Source organism: Cnephaeus nilssonii (genome assembly GCF_951640355.1).
Source record: "Cnephaeus nilssonii genome assembly, chromosome: 11".
Lineage (NCBI taxonomy): Eukaryota > Metazoa > Chordata > Mammalia > Chiroptera > Vespertilionidae > Cnephaeus > Cnephaeus nilssonii.
This window is the reverse complement of record NC_137082.1, coordinates 39,308,634-39,330,457: the sequence shown is the minus strand read 5'-3', so window position 1 is coordinate 39,330,457 and position 21,824 is coordinate 39,308,634. Positions and strand designations below refer to the sequence as shown.

Genomic DNA, 21,824 nt, shown 5'->3' with positions numbered 1-21,824 from the left:
TAAAGATAATGGAGTAAGTCCATTAAGAAGAATGTTCATTAAACACCATTTTCCTCCCCACAAATTCAAAGCATATTATCAGTAATATGTTTCTTTGATGATCCGAGTATTGTAATAAGGTTACAAGGCATATCTGTGATCCCTCAGAGATAACTTGAACACAACTAGTGCTACACTGGAACAATTTCTATGTCACAGGAATGCTAAGGAAAAAAAATTGAAAAAGTATAAATTTTAAAAATAACAGCACATAAAATATGAAGTGTTTGGCACCTTTAAATTATTATACATTGAGGTCCTAATACGTCCCAGAGAAGCCCGTAGGCCTTTCACATATATTATCTTCAATCATTCCAACTTTCAATATAGGAGTATTATTCCCATTTTAGAGTTGTTCAGAGTCAAAAAACATGACTTATACAAATATAGAATGAATACATGTCAGATGATTTATTCAAATCATTCATTAATGAGGCTGGTTTAAATAAAATATTTAGAGAAACTGGCTATTTATAGGCATTTTGTAAAAAGGCATATAGAATAGGATTACTAGGTTAGATATTTAGCCAGTTAATATTCTTTAAGGCAATTAATACATAACCTTTGGGATTATCTTTTCAAACAGACATGAATCTATAAATTAACATTCAACTTCAGAGTCAGGGCTGTAATAATAAATAATAAAAATCAAACACAGGGAAATTCTCCAAGAGAATGAAATAATCCTTGGGTCGGGTTATTAAAGTGACCCAATATGACATTAAAACCACATGCTGTACATTACTTTGATTTCCAAGTTTTGGTTGATTTTATTAACAGCAATAAGGCCCAGAAAGATGAAAGCTTTGGCAAGAATTATGCAGCCATAAAATTTCAAAACCAGGTCAATGCAGGTCCAAAGCCACTCTAATGCTGTGTTTGCTGTACAGCCTGCCTTGTTTCACCCATACAGATACTGTCGCAGGAGTGAATGTAAACAGCATTGTGTGAAATAAATATAAAAAAGAACACAATCACCCCAGCTTGGTTTTTCATGGACCTGTGTATTTTCCTTTCAGATGGAAAGAGTTTGGCTTACTAATGACATTAAGGCTTATTCTTGCTCCCTGTCATTTCGCTTACTGGTACATCCTAATTAGGAAGTGACTTTATCATTTGTGACCTTGGTCCTTCCCTAAAAATGCATTTACTGCTTTCCTACTTCCTGACAGATGCCCTATGAGCAGGTAGATATCAAGTTAAGCACAATAGTGTCCTTGGGTACCGACCTCAGTCTAATGGAGAAGCACCTGTGGTGGGAGAGCCGTGGGAGAGATGAGCAGGGGCTTGCAGGAGTGGGATGGAGAGGCAGGAGAGGGGTCACTGGGCAGGCTGTGTGGGCAGTGTGCTGGGTTGCGGGGAGAGTGCTGCGGGCAGGCAAGGACAGTGAACACAGCCGGGGCAGACAACCGGACTTTGAAAACTACACGAAAGCTACACAGAGAATGCCTGGCCAGGCTCCACTGGGGCGGGTTGTCACTGCTCCATAAAATGGCCTCTTTAGCTCAAGAGGTATTCCTGTTATTGCAAGAAGCATCTTTTGTGAACAGTTTGCAATTATGTCTTACCACATGTACACATGTTGATGAGAGAGAGAGAGAGAGAGAGAGAGAGAGAGAGAAATAAGCAAATATTGTATCTTATTTTCTCCTAGGAGAAAAGAACACTGCTGGAAAGAAAACTGTCTTTGGAAAACAAACTGCTGCAACTCAAATCCAACACTACACATGCTAAAAGGTTTGCGAATCTACCTCCTAAGTAATAGCAGTTCCTGGAACCTTTTCTCTCCACTGGTCCACTGGCCAGTGGACAGAAGGCTACCGCCCCCTAAGGAAACGGGAGGCCTGTAAGTGCAGGAGAGGAGAGAATTCCTGGCATTAGCCGCTGTGTGCCTGCCCTTCCCCGCTCCCTGGGCTCCAGGGAAACTGTGGGAAGGTTAATCCTTCTGAAGACTGAGGGAGCCCCTCCCCTCCCCAGTTACCCTTGGTGATAAAGGGGATGCTGTGGAGGTCTTCATTCCTTCTGTGCTTCTGACTTTTTGTTGATGGGTCTCTGCAGTAGCAGACATTAAATTGTCCAGCCGCAGTGGAATTGTAAGGTAGGTTTGTGGTGTTCCCCAACTTTGTAGGAAGTGACAAAAATAATGTGAACAACTCCTTAGTTCCATTAAGAGTCCAGACAGTCTGGATTTTCTTTTAGAAATGATTTTTTTTATTGATAATAGTTTTTTTGTCAGTCTTTGAGCCAAAAAAAAAAAAAATGTAACCATTTGAAAAAACGAAATTGACCTATTTTTTTTTTCAGTTCTATTCTATATGAGCAGTGGTTATAAAGAATTCTCAAAAAAATCTTAAAGAGGTTTTAGAAATATCTTGAGGGAAATGGATGTTTTGTGTTTATAGAAAGGTGTTTGAACACCCAGGCCTATGCAATTTTCATAGATTTGTAAGTATCACAAATATTCATTTGTTGCTTTTTCTGAGCTGGGTGTAGAGGTATTCACTTTGCTAAGAGGCAAGAAAATGAAATCAGCATGAATCAGACTCTTGGGTTAAAGCAGTAGGGACTGGGTTAAGCTCCCACAAATAAAGGTGATCTCTGTTGGGTTAAGATTGGAGAGCTGCGGCCCTCGAGAGCAGGCATCTCCAGGAAGACAGGAGGCCACCCTGGGCACCTGACGTGGCTTTTAGAAACCAGATTATTTTGTTGCTCCCATTCCGTCCTGGGTGTGAGCAGTTTCACTCTTCCTTTGTTCTTCCTGTACAGTTCATTACCTTTTCCCACCATTTTCACCAGCTGGTTTATATTCTTTGCATTTTCCTCTCCATTCCAGAGGAAAGAGACTGACTGGCCTAATACTGCTTCCTGAATTGGGCAGAATGTGCATAAGATCCCTGATGATTTAACAAGATCCTCCAATGCACATGCAGTTTGAGAAGCAATTTTTAGTACATGCTGTGACACAAAACAGAGACTTTTTTTCTAATGAGAACATGTTCTGTAGAGTGGCATGAATTTCCATGACCTTTGTAATATTTGAACAGGCAATGGAAATCAGAATTGCAATTGCATTGGATGTTGGCCAATAATCGTAAAACCTTAATAAGTGAAAATTATATTCATATATTACTTTGTAAAGAGCTCATTTTCCAAAAGTACATTCACTTTATCCCTTTAAGTCTACAGTACAATCTTGTAAAGTAGAAGAGGTAGGACTTATTATGTCTATTATACTGAGGCTTAGAAAGGTGTGTGACTTCAAACTCACGAGGCTCCCAGGTTGGGTGGGTCTTGCCAAAATGCTGTTGTCTCATAACTCAGATAACATTAGCAATTGATTATAACTATATAATCAATTCCAGTTACCTAAATAGGGCTTTAGGAAACTATGAGTAATCTAAATTCAAACTTCAACCATCTTTTTTTCACGATGGTTGATGTAGAATCAAAATATTAGCTGGAATTTAATTTCCTCTTTTTTTTCCCCCTTGAGCTACTTACAGGTAGCAGAATTACCCAAAGTAGGAAGCCAAGATAATAAATAGACAAATACACAATCTATAAGGTATACTAACTGTGTCATTGGAAATTGGTTTCTGGTATGTATGTAAAGTCTCCATTCCTGGACCCGTGTTCTAAACTCTTACCCCCCTCAAATTCTCTGCGCATTCTGATGGGTGCTAGGTCTGTGGGTGCTCATAGGCAAGACAGGTGCGATAGGCAGATGCTGCACCTGGGTCACTACAACTCGGCTCAGCTACCTGCTGGTGGGCCAGAAAGGAGCGTTCGACACGAATTTATATTCTTACTGAAGTTCCTATCTGAGCTAACCAGAGGCTGCCTTATGGCTGTTTATCTTCAGTGTGTCTTGTGTGAAGGGGCCTGGGCATCTGACTCACATAATGCCCAGTAAGTAGCAGGTGGCACGTGAGGAAAACCTATCAGCACAGCTGTAAAAAACAAAACAAAAAACAAACAAACAAAAAAACAGCTGTATGATGCGTTCGTGAATCTTTTACTCTCTCTCTCCCTTTGCCTCTCCAGTGTCCAGGGTCTTCAGAAGGAGATTTCCCTTCTCCAGGAGCAGATCTCTCACCTGCAGTTCGTGATCCACTCCCAACACCAGAGCCTGCGCAGAGTCATCCAGGAGGTCAGGTTAATCCAGACGTTTCTGGGGAGATGGTATGTTTACAGCGAGAAGACCCCATAGGAGCGGCTTGCCTGGGTTTCACAGGCAGCCAGATTCTTCTCCCCACGGATGGCTGCTTTTTATTCCCAAACAACACGGCTCTGTTTTCAATGCCCGCCCCTCCCCCCCTTTTTTTTGGTACACCAACACCTGGAATGTTCTCAACTAAGATATCGAGGAAATTGTGTTTAACTGCTCTTTAGATCAGCGATTTTCAACCTTTTTCATCTCATAGCACACATAAACTCATTACTAAAATCCCGCGGCACACCAAAATATGTTTTTTGCTGATCTGACAAAAAAATAATAATTTTGATTCATTCACACCCGAACGGCTCTTGTTGTGTTGGCTGCTGTCACTTTTCATTTGACAATCTAAGGGAAAAGAGGTCAGTGCCTCTGACTAAAGAGTCAGCTATTGCATGTTTAAAAACTTTTTGGCACACCAGTTGAAAATTGTTATTTTAGATGTTTCAGTGACTTTTTAAGTGTCCTGAGCTAGGTAATGTACAGTGTTCTTTAGAAGATTGTGTATATTTGGAGGCTCAGCCTTTTCTCGAGGAAGGAATAATTGGTGAGTTTCATGTAAATTTACTTAGGAGGAGTGTTAGAAAAGGGGTGTCTTCATTCATTTTTTTGTACTAATATTTGTCTCCAAAAGGAGTCTTTCTAAACACCTCAAACCCCTTCCTGACATGAATGTAACGTCTGTGCTTATGCGGTTAGAACCTCACCAAGAGAATTGACTGTCGGCACTTTGTAGCCAGAAAGGGCTTAGGGGCATCCCGCGGTCTCATTTTACAGATGGGAAACCTGAGGCCCACAGCAGTTGAATGACGGAGCTGGCAGTGGCAGGGTTGGCCTTAGAATCACGTGTTGCTCTTCCTGCACCCTTCTGAACTTCGTCCACCTCCCAGCCCCACGCTGCCACTGGCCTGATGCTTTTCTTCTGGAAGCGAAGCAGGCTCCCCTCATCATGCTGCTGGTTGGCCAGATCTCTGCCTCAGGTTGCTGCCCCACGCCAGGCAGCGGCCTGGCAGCTTGTCCATTGGCCTCTGCATCTGCAGTCTGAACACATTATGTGGCTGAGACACCAGGATGGCCAGTGCTGCTTTCCACAGACGCACTCCTGCTGAATTTGGTTTAAACAGGTTTCCCAAAGATTGAAATGTTTAACAGCACCGTCTGTGTGCTCGCATCCCCAGGAGCCAATTTGTTCAGCTATTCTCCTTGGCCTGCTGAGTCTCCTGATGCTTTGGGATTTCATTTTTGTCTTGGATGTACATCATTTGACCACAGAAACCTGCACAATTTCTGACTTACGTAACTATTCCCTGTTGTCTGACAAGGTTTTTCAATTGTGTTTCCTAATTCTTAGATGGAAGGCTTAAAAATTAATTTAAAAGAACAAGATAAAAGAATTGAAAATTTGAAAGACAAAGTTAATGTACTTGAAGCCCAGGTAAGGAGGAATCTGTTATATTTTTCAGTGTGAATGTGACTGTGTGTGTTCAGTGTTTCTGTGAGCCTGTGTATGAATGTCTTGTGTGTGGATGTATGTGTGTGACTGTGTCTGGGTGTTCATGTGTGAGTATATGTGCATATCTGTGGTGATCTATGAGTGTCTTTTTGTGAATGTGTGTTTATGTGCATCTTCTATGCATAAGAAATTATAGCTCTGGGGAGAGGTGCTCTTAATCATTACTAAAGTATCAGTATTAAACAGTTGATATTATTAAATTATTAACATTACATATTAATAAATAATTGTTAGAAGTCCATGTAAATTTTCCAGAACATTTGCTATATTGTGGAGACAGCTGGTATGGACTGGTATTAGAAGCTTGGTCAAGGCCAGCTTAGTCAGATAGCCTGTTTGCTGTCTCCAGCCTTTACCTATTCCCACCCTGAGGTGTCCTCTCTCTTCTTCCTTTATCCATATCCACGTGGCTTCCAAGCTTTGCCTCAGGGCTCACTCACTCCAAGAGGCTCTTATGATTTTCTTATTTTTCAGAGTTTTAAAACTCAGCATAAGACTTTATCATTTACTGAGATGTTTTTCTATCTGCCCACTATTCCCTTTGAACTAGGGAAGCCCCCACTGAGGTTGGGGTATATGAAGCCCCCATAGCTGCCTCAGCTCAACTTACTGCTCAGGGTCACCCCTCTGTCTTTGTCAGATGGCTAGTCACTGACTTCCCAGACCTGGCCACCTTGGCTCCTTCAACCCTGGGTCCTGCTTGCTGTCCACTTCCGTATTGTACTGTTCTGTGAATACGCAGAGGCTCTGACTTCCTTGCAAACCTGCTCATCTTTTGGAGCTTTGCTCCTCCCCAGGGCAGACCAGAGCTACATGGTCACACTCCCAGCATGCCGCCACACCATTCCTCCCACCTCACCATTCCTCCCACCTCACCATTCCTCTCACCTCGCCATTCCACCCCCTTACTGTTCCTTCCAAGTCACCATTCCTTCCACCTCACCATTCCCCCCACCACCGTGTTCCTTCTGCTTTCCCAACAGAAGAAAAAACTCATAACAGAAAGAGGTTGTCCAGATTTTTACGTCTTGAATTTTGTAACCATTTCTACCTTCCCAGAGGACCACTGTTCTCCGCATTCTGCAGGGTGAACCCTTCAAGCCTCAGGCTTTGCTTAGGTTCTCACCTGCTTTAGGTCATATGGGACTGTCCATTGATCAAGACAATGCTCACAGCTCTCCATAGCTGCAAGCGCGGTGATTGTGGAATAATTGGCTCAAAACTAGTGTTCACTCAAGTGCCCCATGAGGGCTGACCATGGTACCTCGGAGGGCCTCAGGTTATATGATCCATTTCACAATACAGCCTCTGCCTGCTAAGAAATGTCTTTAAAGGCATCTCCTCACTGCTTTTCTAACGTAGTGGCCTTTTGGCAAATAGTACTTGATAAAATATTTTTCTTACGTTATTTTTACACAGCTAACGTATTAATTCATTCTATATAAAGTAGTAAATATGGATAAGCAAATATCATGCAAAAAATCATGCAAACATACCATCGATGGGCAATTACTCAATGCAGTTAAAAACCAACTGCCTTTAAGTCTTAAAAATCAGTGCCTGGCACTAAGCTGAGTTCTTTACATATTTTTATCTCATTTTAGAACCTCTGGAGAACAGACTATGATTATATCTATTATACAGATGAAGAAATTAGGCACAGAGAGGTTAAGTAACTGAATGAGGTCACCCAGCTAGTGAGTGTGTAATTTCAGAGATATTAGTGACTTTCAACTGGTTACCTTCTGTGTTCTGACAGGAACGACAAGGAGTGATGTAGCGTTGATCAGGAGCATGATTAATGTGCTAGCTATGTGATTTCTGAACTATTTTTTTTTCAACTTTAGAATAAAGAACTAAAAACCAAGGTGGCACTTTGGTCTGAAACTCCTAGGACAATGGTATCTAAGGCCGTCACTACAAGGTAAAGTCTCTCTTCTTCTACCCCCACCTGCCTTCACAACCCCTGTTGAACATTCATGAATGTTGACATTTATCCCACTGGAGAGAGATCCCAATGTATTAATACTTATGTCATTGTTTACTGTCTGTTTCTCAGTTCTTCAAGACTAGGAACTGTGTTAATCTTGTTCACCACTGACTTCTTAGAGCCATATGAATGCTTACTGAATAAATGAATTAATTCACTTAGATATCTCTTATCTCTTCTTTGCTATAAAACAAGCCCAATCTAGGCTTCAATACTTCCTGCAAACAAACTAGATAGGCTCCTCTCTTGTCCTTGTTCTTCTACTGCTCACATGTTCTGTGCTATTGATGAGTATTTTAAGCATGAAGTGCTTATATTTATTTAAATGTCCATGTCTATACCGCAAATCAAAATAGGCTATAAATGTCAAGAGGGTAAGACTAGTTCCTTGTATTTCACTTTACTGCTTGCATTGCTAACGACAAGTGTCTTCAATAACCACCTAATAATGACCCAATTAAGTAACGATAATGACCCAGTAAATCAATAGAAATGATAGTTGAAACCATCAAAGTCACTTTCTAGTGTTGACCGAATCCAAAGTACAAGATGTAAAACAAAACAAAACAAAAAAAGACTTCTGGTCTCAAATCTCATTTTTACAATACTCTATGAAATATTCACTTAAAAGAAAACAGTCTGTAATTACATGAATAATTTAAAAAGTGATTAAAACCTTCCTGTTCTAGCAGCTTTTGAATTTCCCAGTCTAGCCCCTCAGGGGCAGAAGCCCATTTTCTGAAACTCTTGGTGCATGCCTGAGCTGGAGAATCCCGCTGTGATTAGCATCAGGCTAGGAGTTCAGGCCTTAGCATCTCTGTCTTAGTCCCTGAAACAAGTGCTTCACTTGGCTAATCATATATGTAATTACAGCCTAGAGAGGAAACCAATATGAGCCAGTCTTCTAAAACCATTGGGCCCCCAGATGCTCTATTCTTAACTTTTGGCCACTAGCCCTGCAACTTCTAATCAAGAAATGAAAGTAGCCCCGGCAGTAGTAAAGGAGGCAGTGAAATGCCCACACTTCAGAAGCAGTGAGAATACAGCAAATCCTCGATTTTGTGGACCTCGATTTAATGAACTTCGGATTTAACAGACAAAATTTCCATTCCATATGTCATAAGTGAAAATTAACACCCTGATAATTTAAAAATGCTTTTAACCAAGATTTGCCTATAATTAAATTAATAGGTTATTTTTTATCATTAATTCACTGTTATTAACAAATTTTAGTGAATAGGCCATATGTTGGAAAAAACACTAGTAATTTCACAAACATAGATCAATACTATATACCAAAACTGTAGTCTACATATTTAAATCCTAGAGTCACTGCTCATAAAAAATGTTCAGGGAATGATTAGCACTTGATCACACCACATCACCTGTGTGGTAATTGGTTCTGTTATCTGGAGACTTTCTGCGGCAGATTTAATTCCTGCTGGCCTATGTTCCCACGTGGGCTAAGCCACGCCCAGCCGTGTGCATTTGCTTACTCATGGTGACTGATGAAAGCATGCATTTACTAGACCAATTCAATGTAAATTTAAAATTATAGTAATACATGTAGAAAACTTTTCTGTGAAATTAAACCTTTCATAATACTAAATTTTAATTACACAAGCAGGTCTCCATAAGTAAAAACAGGTAAACTAAGTAATTTGTTAAATTTTTAACACACACATTTGGAAAACCTACTTTGTTATATAAGGGACTTTCTGCTTTAACAGACATCCCCCCACTTGAATTAGTCCATTATACCGAGGTTTTATTAAGGTCACTTCAGAGCAGGGAGGGGGAAGAGTTTGGAATAGAAAGGCAAAACGTGACTTGTGACTTTACAAGGGAGGAGAGGATGGTCAATTTTTTGATTCCTTAACAGTGTCATCTACATAAGAAGCCTCTGAACCTGTAGAGAATTTTTTTTTACTTTATTTGAGCCAAACTGATGACAATTGCCAGGAAGCAAAATCTCAATGGATTGGGCAAATGCTCTGGAGAATGGCAGTTTTGCAGCTTATTTTATACATTAGAGTCAAAGGTGGAGATTTAAGGGGGGTTACATGATATCCATTGGTGCTAGATTAGGGAGGTGGGAGAAAGCAAAGCAGGGAAATCTCAGAGATTTGATAAAGAATAAAACAGAAAGACAAATCCTTTTACATTGGTGGGTACAGGATAGTTAATTAACATTTAGAGCACATACAGCTGGTATGTGGGAGAACAAGATACCAATGAGGGGCTACATGGTCTCTCACTCTGCTGGGAGACTGTGCCCTGAGGGGTCTGGAAAAAGGGGATTACTCTGACATTCCAAGGGGTTGTTATTGTAGCTGCAAAAGGACAATAGACAGACCCAGTGAAGGTAAAGACTGACCTTTGTCAAGGAAGATACTGGCCTAAGACATGACTAAGCACCCTGACTTGCTTTTAGTTAGGAAGTTTTAATTTCAGACAACCCTATGTGGCTACTTTAGGTCTCTGAGTTTGCAAGGCCTGCCATATAGGTCTCCCCTGAGCTTGTCAGGTTTAGTATGTGGCCCCTTTCCATCCACACCAGATACCATTCCCCTTGGGGTGGTGAGGCATTGTGGCCAGCATCCACTGTTTGGACCCTGGAAGGAATGGAGCCAGCCAGGAACTGGTTGTCTCCTTACGGTAACCACTGCAGTAATGAGTGCTGAGATCCCAGTGGGGAAAGCTGCAGGAACAGAGGGGATGTGTTGGAGACAATGGCTTCTACGGGCAATCCTACAGCAGCTGCGGTTAATTTAGAGTGAAAGGCCTTTTAGTTTTAAAGATTTATTTTCTTCCTATGACTTGGGAAAGGGCACATGGGAATAGTTCCTAATTGAAATAGGGAAACTGGACTGAATATGCCCTTTGTTTTATGATTTTTGATAGAAATTGCAGTGTGAATGATGTAATGGCGATGCAGGCATTCCAGGGGTCCAGGGACCCAAGGGCCTGGGACCCACTGTGAGCTCCTGGCCTCATGTAGGAACAAATTCAAAGTTAAGCCAGAATACAGTTCAAAGTGAAAGTTTCGTAGTGCAGCAGTGAACGAGAAGGCTACTGCATAGGCAGAGTAGCCCTGCCCTCGTGGGATTTGCTTCCTTTATTGAGGATCATTTAATCTGAGGATAGAACATTCAATAAGGGAGAGGAACATTTAGGATGGAGACTTCTTGGAAGATCCCCATGGGCCATATTGTGTTCTTATATTGGCTTTCTGTTTCCAATCATGGCAGCCAGGTGTATGATTTAGAATGCTAATATGTTACAATGAGCATAGAACAAAGCTAGGGATTACTGCAAAGTGAAATTAGTCTCCACATTGGATAGAGCTGGTTTTCTGTGGGTTCTCAGCCATACATTCATTGGGGGTTAGTCTTACTATCTCTGTGATAGTCCTTGTAGCCCTTATCCGTTACAGTCATTTCACCACATACCCTATCTCAATGGTAGGTCTCATGTTTGCAAAATAAATATGGTTAATTGGTTCCTTTGAGAATGTGAGCAGTAGTATGGTTTGGTAAGTCTAGATTCACCAACATACAGTGGGCTTACAACTCTAGGGAGAGTGGAGTATGAAAGTAGCCCTTAACTCAAAAAAAGGTACATTTCAAAATTAATCTAGGCAAATACCTTAAATCACCCATAAAATACATTTCCATGCCACCTCTCAGTAAGTACCCAAAAACAAGTTTGTGTTTTGTTTTGCTTTGCTTTGTTTTGCTTTTCCTTTGAGCATTAGAACATATAGATGTTTCTTGGGTTGAACACCAGTAGATGTGGAGATTAGAGGTCATTAGACAGTGACAACGAAAACAAAACATGCGCGCGCACACACACACACACACACACGCATGCACACACGCACAGAGAGAGAGAGAGAGAGAGAGAGAGAGAGAGAGAGAGAGAGAGGAGAGAAGGTCAGGCTTTGAGAAACGCACAGAATTAAAACATTCTGAGGGAGCATTGATGTGTTTCCCATCTCCATGTCACTCTGGTGAGTATCTTCACTGCGTGGAGTGGCAGACACAGGCTCTAACTCTCCTGACCCCTCACCCCCATGCCTCCTCACTTTTGTTCTAGTACAACTATGTGAATTTGCATAAGTTTAATGCTTCCACAACATGATTCTCCTGTGTCTCATGGGGAATTAAAATCCATCAATTAACCGCCATCTCTTAAAGCAATTAGTTGTGATGCGGTGGTATAGGACAGTGGAGATGTAATGGCGGTGGTACAGCAATTATATCCTTGCAGGTTAATGTGCTTGATCTTGATGACTGTGTTGTCTTTTCTATAGTGACTTGAAGACTGAAGACTCTACCCCCTACTTGATGTTGGTTAGGCTACGGAAATGAGCTGGCTGGCTGAAGATCTGAATGAGAACGATCATTCCGTGGATCTTACTTAGTCTTTGAAACAGAATCTAAACTTGCATGTTAAAATGGCCCAATGCCAGTATTTAATGGAATCCATTATACATCAATAGCTTTGCAGCAAGATGACATTCCAGAAAATCAAACAAACATATATTCGAGGGAAAGAACTCTTTCTTCAAAACTTATTTAGTGGGTGAAGAAACCAGGAGTTTCCCATGATGGAAGATAAATTCTGCTTTCAAGTTTTTAAAAACCTATCTTTTCTTGCAGATTTTTTACTGAAGAGAAAGGTTTAAGGTTGTCAACTTGAACCTTTGATAGTGGTTTTTATTTATGTAAGTAGAAGAAAGTGTGTATATGTGTATGAATAAATGTTATATTTTAAAGTTGACTTTTGGATAATAAAATATATCTTACTACTAGAGGCCCATTGCACGAAGATTCGTGCAATAGGCCTTCCTTCCCCTGGCTGCCAGCACCGGTTTTCCTCAGGCACCTGGGACCCAGGCCTTGGCTCTGGCCACTGCTTTCCGTCTTCGCTCCGGCCAGAGCACCGCTCCTGTAGCTCCCACCACCCCCCACCCTTCCCCTCATAGCAGGCATCCTTCTCTGCCCAGCCGCTCCACACCTGCATGCATGCTGCCCAGAGGCCTGGAGTGGCTGGGGGTGGGGCTGCCACCATCTTTGTCGGTTTATTTGCATACTCACTCCTGATTGGCTGGTGTGTCGTGAAGTGATGATCAATTTGCATATTTCTCTTTTATTCATGTAGATGATATAAGTTCATTTTTGAACATTGTTAGTGGTACAGTTATTCTCAACTGAGTTATGGGCAAGGGAAGATTCTTTTCAGCTAATTCTCCAGCACACACACACCCCTCCCAAATTGAGAAACATGGCTACTCACCACACCTTAGGAAACCAGGGTTTTTTAGCTGGGATTGAAAATTGGTTGATGAAAAAAACACACACCTAAGTACAAAGGAATGCACTTTGTGACGGCCTTCCTGGCTAATTTCCTTTTCAATATTTATTATATTTTCTAAGTAAAATATTGGGGGCAAGTAAGGACTGGAACACAGTGCTGTTGGCTCAGACCTCCATAAAAATGCCTGTATTATGAGTTTGAAGGAACAGTGGCTGCAGTCTGCAGCCAAGAAGAATCTGAATTCATGAATTAGAATTGTATGTCTAGTGCTCTTGTGAAAGTGTGCTTAACCCTTTGCACTTGCTTGCTTTTTTCTCGATTCCTTTATTCTAATGCTAACCGTGTCGAGTCACACTCGACATCCGAGTGCAAAAGGTTAAATGTTGGTACATGCATTCATTACAGGTGAGCTTGTGATCGTTCTGAGTAAAACCAAATTCTAACCTGTAGAAATGCGGACATACTGACAGCCAGGAAAGCAGAATGCTCTTTGACTAAAGGAATAATGGAAGATCTTAGTCGCCCTAAAGGGTGAACTACTTTAAGTCTTTTGATCATCCTCTCTAGTATGTAACTCAAACCATTTTCTCAGGAAATACGCTCAAAGCCTTTCCATGTGGAATGTGAAATTATCACTGTCATCTATGAAATATTTAAAGGTCTGAACAAATGAGGCGAAGTGATGTATTTATAAATCCATCAAAGTACTGTCACCCTTGAAATGTTACATAACTGTGCAGTAGGAGACTTCACTCAGAGACCGTGTAGGTTCCTCTTACCCATCAGTCATCATGCTGGATTGTAATAAATACGAGGTTTGTGAATAAACCCATCAAACTGAGCTAACAGCCTGGGTGGTATCCGTTAGAACAATGTCTTCTAAAATCGAAAATGGAAGAATACTATTGGATTTTATTTTGATTTAACTACACTCATTTTTAAACAGGGAAGTACAGTTGGACATAATACTGATAGGACCTGCTCATGAGGTCTGGAGGGCTCACTTTGGAATGAATGATCTTGCGATCTCCTGAGAATAAGAATAAGCAGGTTCAGAAGCCTGAAAAGATCTGATCTCTTCAAACACAAAAGTGTCTTTTTAGTAGCATCAGCAGCACCATTTATTTGTCATAAATGGATTATTTCCTATCTCTTTATTATTTCAGCGTTTTATCATTTGAAACATTTTTTAAATAAACATTTCTGAGTCACGAAACAAATGATAACAGTGGAAAAGTTTATTAGTTTAAAAAGTAGTGCCACACAGGAAAGACACAAAAACAAACACTAGTTTGGTTGAAGTCTAAATAATTGCACTTATAATTATACTAATTAATATATTGGATAAGAAGATCTGAGGTAAGCCTTGAAGTGAATACATGAATGTGGGAAATGCAAAGAAATTTAGTTTCATTTTAAAAAATATATACTTTTATTGATTTCAGAGAGAAAGGGAGAAGGAGAGAGATAGAAACCTCAATGATGAGAGAGAATCATTGATCTGTTGCCTCCCACATGCCCCACACTGGGGATCGAGCCTGAAACCTGGGCATGTGTCTAGAATGGGAATCAAAGCATGACCTCCTGGTTCATATGTTAATGCTCAATCACTAGCCATGCTAGCCAGGCAAATTTAATTTCACTTTGATTACATATAGTATTACAATTTATCATTAAGAAATATTTAAACCATTGATATAGTATATGTTTTGAGTAATTTCTTATAATGTCTTAAAATAAGGACATTTACATTATAGTTTGTGAATTTTTTCTTTTAACATTAAAATTATTATACATAAATAAATGAACAAATTGTTATATAATTAATAATAAAAACTGATTGTTTTTGTCAATAAAAAAATACAATATGCAGATAGCTCCCTGAATTTTCTGCTAATTTTCCCTGGATCCAAATCAATGCCAAAAGGAATCTATTATGATTTATTATACATTTGAAAAAGTAGTAGTATTATGAAATTAACACGAACATACTTCTAAAATTCTTTCATATTTCTTCACTTTGAAAATCCTTAACTCTCCTTTGACCAGAAAATTATTATAGCATCCTTACCAATATCAAAAAAGGTACCCAATTCCCCAATAATTGAAACTCCCCTCACTAATATAATAATCATTATATTTCTCTTCCATCCACCTCTTATTTCTTGATTAGAAATATTAAGGATGCAATAAAAATTTAAATTATATTTAATTGCTTTGTTATTAAGTATTTATGTGTTTAAAACTGTATTAGAAATATGTGTCCTATGTGGTTTGGCTCAATGGATAGAGCGTCAGCCTGCAGACTGAAGGTCCCAGGTTTGATTCTGTCAAGGGTACATGCCCCGGTTGTGCGCTCAATCCCCAGTAGGGGGCGTGCAGGAGGCAGCCGATCAATGATTCTCTCTCATTGATGTTTCTATCTCCTCTCCCTTCCTCTCTGAAATCAATAAAAATATATTTTAAAAAAAACTGGTTTTAGAAATATGGAAAAATGCAATTTATCCTGGGTACCCAAGGATGGTTTAGTAATTTTCAATGTGTTGATAATGGTGAGCCTTTCATGAGCATGTATCTTCACAAAAATCCATAAATTATGTCATTTAAATATTTGAAAATTTACTTTAATAAAATAGTAAATATTTTAAGTTAGCACTATTAGTCTAAAGTTCACTTGATCAATTTTTCAAACAGGATTCATTCATTGTTTTGCAACAAATATTTATTGAATGCCCCCTATTGGCTAGTCACTGTTCTAGATATCAGGGCTACAGCAGTGAGAAGAGGAGAGGGGGGTGCATGTGGCCAAGAGTAAAGAAAAGGGGAAAAAATTCTCCATCTTCATGGAAATAATAAAGTTAGAGGTGCCCACTGACTGAAGAAGAAAAAGGAGGAGGAGGAGGAGGAGGAGGAGGAGGAGGAGGAGGAGGAGGAGGAGGAGGAGGAGGAGGAGAGGAAGAAGAAGACTCAGGGGTCTGGAGTTACCAGGGGTGAAAGGCTGTGATTGCAATTTTAATCAGGTGATCGTTGAAACTATGGTAACTGTAGATTCGTCATTTAAGGAGGATAGTCATCTTAAATAAGAACTCTCTCACTATGCTACACAGCTGAAACCAATACAGAATAATAATGAAAGTAAACTGTATTTAAAAAATAAAATAATAAAAGTTAAAAAAAAGAATTTTGAAAGTTACAAAGCATCATTCTGGTGCATTAAAAAAGAAGAAGAAGAAGAACTCTCTCTCTGACGATAACATTTAGGCAAAGATGAGAAGAAAGATAGGGAAGTGGCCAAAGGAGCTGGTATTTGGTGGGAGTGGCCCAGACAGGAGCCAGCACAGGTGCACATACTTTGCAGGATGGGCTGGCGGGAATAGTCAAGACGTAAGCTGGACTGGCAGGTAATAAGTCCCAATATTGTCTAAAGCATTTTCCATGCAGCATATTCTTTCATATTTCCTTTTTATAAATCATTCTTTTTATTTGATTAAGTTTTTCCTCCAGTTCTTTGAATTCTGAGCCATGGTAACCTAATGGCTTTTAAGAATTCATACCTCAATCCCCTCCTTGGTGTGCTTTTTTCCAGGGCACTGAATAGTCTTGTTTTGACTGACCCTCCAGGACTGACAGGAACTGCTCTTAGTATTTGGGAGCAAGGTGCTGTGTGTTCATAATCCAATATATTAACTAGCAGGACTCAAGTCTCTGTTTCACTTTTTCATGAGTGTGAATGAGCTCATGATGTAAATTTTCTCTGGGGAATTAATCAGACAGATTGAAGTCTTCTGTTGTTAACCTTGCTGCTTTTTTTTTTTTTTTTTTTTTAAAAACAACCTTTTGGTAAAGAAGAGTCTTTCTCTCAGAGACCTATGAAAATGTTCTAAAGCTATGGTCATTTCACAAATCTGATGACTACCACAAAATGTTTCTAGTACCTATAAGATAGCCTTAGTCAAATGATCATTCGTGTGTTGGCTTCCTAATCCATAATGCCAGTCACCTAAATGAGTTTCTAACAGAACAGCAACGCTCACAATCTTATTACAGCTCTTCTTTCTCCACAAGCAGCAATCCAGATTAGAATAAAAAATGCTGTGGTATGGAGAATAGTGAATGATCATAATACTTTGTAAACAGTTTTTTTTTTGTTTGTTTTTTTGTTTTTTGTTGTTGTTAATCCTCACCTGAGGATATTTTTCCATTGATTTTTAGAGTGGAAGGGAAGGAAGAAAGGAAGGATAGAGAGAGAGAGAGAGGGAGAAAGAGGAAGAGAGAAGGAGAGAGGGGGAGAGAGGGAGAGGTGGAGAGAGAGAGAGAGAGAGAGAGAGAGAGAGAGAGAGAGAGAGAGAGAGGAGAGAGACACATAAATCTGCTCTGGGCAGGAGATCAAACCTGTAGCCCAGGTGTGCGCCCTTGACTGGGATTGAACCCACAACCCTTTGGTGCTCCATCCAATGCTCTAACCACTGAGCATCCCAGCCAGGATGTAAACAATTTTAAAATAATATATCCTTCCCCATCAGAGTGGCTCAGTTGGTTGAACATTGTCCTGTGCACCAAAAAGTTGCCTATTGGATTCCCAGGCAGGGTACATACTGGATTGCAGGTATGATTCTCCTGCCAGTTGGGGGCGCAATGCCTGGCATGTTGGGAAGGCAACCAATCAATGTGTCTCTCTCACATGGATGTTTCTCTCCCCCCCTTCTTTCTCCATCCTTCCCTCCCTTCCACTCTCTCTAAAAAATCAATTGGGGAAAAAAATGTCCTTGAATGAGGATTAACAACACCAACAAAAAGGATTCCTTCTTAAGTATTTAGCAAACTATGACACTTTAAAAAACAAGCAAACAGCCCAGCTTATGGCTCAGTGGTTGAGTGTCGACCTATGAACCAAGAGGTCAAGGTTCGAGTCAGGGCACATGCCCAGTTGCAAGCTTGGGGCAGCCTTTGTAAATGAACATTTAAGGAAAATGCATGGTTGTGGTCTAGAATTTTTCTTGAACAATGGTCCTTTCACCAGTCTGTGATTAAGGGAGACATCACTGCCTGCCTTAGCATTCTGTTATGGGGAAGAAGTAGGTTATAACTTATGGAAGTGTTGTGTACTATAGAATACTTCAACATGGTAAGTGCTAATTTTATAAATGCATCATTTAAAGCTATTAGAAAACTAGTGGCCCAGTGCATGAAATTCGTGCACAGTGGGGGAGGGGTGTCCCTCAGCCCGGCCTGCACCCTCTCCAATCTGGAACCCCTCGGGGGATGTCCGACTGCCAGTTTAGGCCCGATCCCACAGGGACATCCATCTCACAATCCTGGACCGCTGGCTCCTAACCACTCTACCTGCTGGCCTTCTCGCCCCCAACTGCCCCCCCCTGCCATCCTGATCGCTCCCAACTGCCCCCCCACTGCCGGCCTGATCACCCCCAAGTGCCCTCCCCTCCTGACCTGATCGCCCCTAACCGCCTCTGCCCTGGCCCCGCCACCATGGCTTTGTCTGGAAGGATGTCCAGAAGGTCTCCTGGTCTAATTAGCATATTACCCTTTTATTAGTATAGATATTAATATAGATAGAGGCCTGGTGCACAGGTGGGGGCCAGCTGGTTTGCCCTGAAGGGGGTCCCAGATCAGGGTGGGGGTCCTCTTGGGAGTGGGGCTGGCCTGGGTGAGGGGCTGGGCGGTTTGCAGGCTGGCCATGCCCTCATTGGGTGGGGGTCCCCGCTGTGGGATGTGGCCAGCCTGGGTGAGGGGCTGAGGGCCATTTTCAGGCTGGCCACACACCCTTCGGGGTGGGGGCCCCTGCTGGGGGTGCGTGGCTGGCCTGGGTGAGGGCTGAGGGCCATTTTCAGGCTGGCCACGCCCCCATCAGGGTTGGGGTTTGTGCTGGCCTGGGCAAGGGGCTGATGGCCGTTTGCAGGCTGCCACGCCCCCATCGGGGTAAGGGTCCCCGCTGGGGGGCATGGCTGGCCTGGGTGAGGGGTTGAGGGCCATTTGGGGGCAGTTTGCAGGCCAGCCAAGCCCCCAGCTTTGTCAGGAAGGACGTCTGGAATGTCTCCCAGTCTAATTAGCATATTACTCTTTTATTAGTATAGATTTCCCTTGCAAAACCCAGTCTTTAAATAAATAATAAATGAGAAAGTTTAGAGAGATAGATAAAATCACTGACTGCATCCTAATGGATACTTTTCCTTTTTAATGGATGTGTAATTGACATAACATTGTATTATTTTCAGGTGGATACCATTTAATGTGATGTAAGTTTCAGTTAATACTCATTTAATGTTCCCCGACCCATGGCATGTTGACCTTCAGCATAGAAAAAAGGCTGCTTTAACTACACAAAATAATTGATAAAAATTCATTTTTATTTGGAAAGTGTGCAGTAATAATCACTGAATACAGTTCTCAGCCATAGTATTCAAGCCCAGACACCACAAAATCATTGGATGCAATGATTTCTGAAGTCACTAGAACTTTGGTACAACAAAATAATGACCTAATGGGGTCTGTCAGGCACCACAGTCTACTCAGGAGCATACAGAAGAAAAACTCTATACTTAAAGTTTTAAGTTACATTCATAGCACTAGTCAAAACAGAGATGTATGTAGATGACAGACAAAAACAACCAAACGTGCTTAGCCTAATAATGAGGACGATATCACTTAACGGTAGACCATTGGGATACATGAAGCACATCAGTGTTATGTCAGAACATTGTCTACTTTTGACACATTAAGCAGAGAAACTTACTTTTCTTAAATAATTTCAGAGAGAGTCAGTATCTTTCACAAGGCTATGGAAACAAAAGCCCTATTTGTACAAGAGGTTGTTGACTAAGTTGTAATATACTATCTGGAATATAATTGGACTCTGTAAAGAAATACAAGTAACATACAAAATGAAATAGAATTCTTTTTTTTTTCAGTAACTTGAGATATATTAAACATTTTCAATCAAATACAATGACCTCAAGTTGACTACTCATTGGTAATTTCCAATATATCTACTAAAATTAGTTGTGTCTCCGGTTTTAGATTATGATTTTTATTAGTTCTTAGTTTGTGATAATAGAGTCTGTTTATGAAATGGAATGAATCTTACAAATCAACTTCTTATATATGTTCGCCATTGAGCCTGAAATGAACCCTGTGAGACACTCAGGGTTTATAAGTCCCACATGAGGAGAAACCACTAAGATACTTAATGACATACATGTGTCCCCAACTTGTTCTTTCTGGACAAGGCTTCCTCTCCATGAGCATTTGAAAAAAAATCACCTGGAGAATAAAAGATTAAGGATAAGCATATGTTATTCCACATCATAGGGACACTATTTTGATGTGCCAACAGATATAAAGACAACAGCCACTGGTTAAGTAAGAGACCCATTAGGTTAAGGACAGATATACCAGCTCCTACACAATTTCCTAAAGATCCTTAAAGACTAAGTCAGCTGAGGGATATTAGTCATGACTTCCACGATCCGTGGGAAAGAAAAGAACCTGAAAACATTTAAATGACTCAATCCAAAGATGATTCGTTTTTGTTTTTTTCTTTAAAAGATGACACCCTTTAAAAGAATCCCACTAGTTTGTCACTGTTTTCTCTCCTCTCTATATATGACGATAGGAAATCTCCCTCTGCCCCTCCCCGACCCCCCCACCATAGGTGGGGGGAGATTTCCTATCATCATATATGTGATGCTACTCCGGTTTATGAGGTTCAGATAAATGAAATGTTCCTAAGTTTCCAAAAGTTTAATGAGAATAATGAAATATTTTTTTAGCTTAAATATTTTTATTAGCTTAGTTCTAAGGATAGACTCCTCTACTTGTTAGATAAAAAGGATGAATAAATATTTCCCACGTATCTACTTACAAAAACTCTTTCTGTTACTCTTTTTTTCCTACCTAAAAATCAACCTTTTAAGTATGAACTTCTCCATGTTCTGCCAGATCTAAGGGCTCTACTTAGACAACTTTTACTAGTAACTCTTCTCTCTCTCTATAGTGCTCGTTCAACAATGTCATCATGGGTGGGTCTCCACCCAAGCATTCTAAGAAAATAAGTTTATAACATTCCCTATATATCTCGCAATAATTTTTATCAGTTCTACTTTGTGAGACAAGTATTTTAATGGATTTATAAGGCATTGAGACAACACTCATCTCAGATAATATTCTATATCTACTGTCCCTTTTAAGAGCTCAGCACTCTCCCCAGAAATGCATTTATATCATCTTGCTCACAAAATCAAGAAAAAAAAAAACATAGCTTTTGGTGAACTTTTAGACAACTTTTTCAAATATAGACAGCATCTTGGAATCCTTAAAAAATGATAAAGCTTTCCCTAAAATACTTAAACATTCTAGACGTCTCTTAATGCTTTAAAGCTAGGTAGTAGAGGACGAAAGTAAACTTTTAAATTCACTTTGGTTAACATCAGCTCTCAGAAACTCCTTTTAAAGAGTTATTCAGTATTTTAGGAAACAGAAATTTTAATATTATTTCTTTAAAGTTTGAGTTTTAAACTCCAAAATTCTTTATGGATGAGGATTTTCCCTCAAATGGGTGTGTGATAGATACACAATGAGGAAAGCATACGTGCCTCCTCCCACGCCCCCCCCCCCCCGCACCCGCTTTTTATTCAGGTGAACAGAGATATGGGCAGTAAACAATCTTGTTTCATAGACACAAGTCTCCAGGTTACACACTGTACCTTGTTGTACACTCTTTCTATCAC

At 40.4% G+C, this 21,824-nt stretch overlaps 1 protein-coding gene across 4 annotated transcripts in view; it reads left to right on the top strand.

Moving 5' to 3' along the window:
- Positions 1–12,396, top strand: part of CCDC68 (coiled-coil domain containing 68) — a 41,635-nt gene extending 29,239 nt beyond the window's left edge. For 2 of the 4 annotated variants that reach the window (XM_079784185.1, XM_079784186.1), the window contains 5 exons: positions 1,694–1,776; positions 4,084–4,189; positions 5,607–5,690; positions 7,616–7,692; positions 12,074–12,396. In XM_079784185.1, the coding sequence (XP_079640311.1) occupies positions 1,694–1,776; positions 4,084–4,189; positions 5,607–5,690; positions 7,616–7,692; positions 12,074–12,131 (408 nt within the window). In that variant the 3' untranslated portion in view covers positions 12,132–12,396. The remainder of the gene's footprint in view (positions 1–1,693; positions 1,777–4,083; positions 4,190–5,606; positions 5,691–7,615; positions 7,693–12,073) is intronic. The other 2 variants (XM_079784183.1, XM_079784184.1) reach the window with 1 other exon arrangement.
- Positions 12,397–21,824: the final 9,428 nt, after the last annotated feature.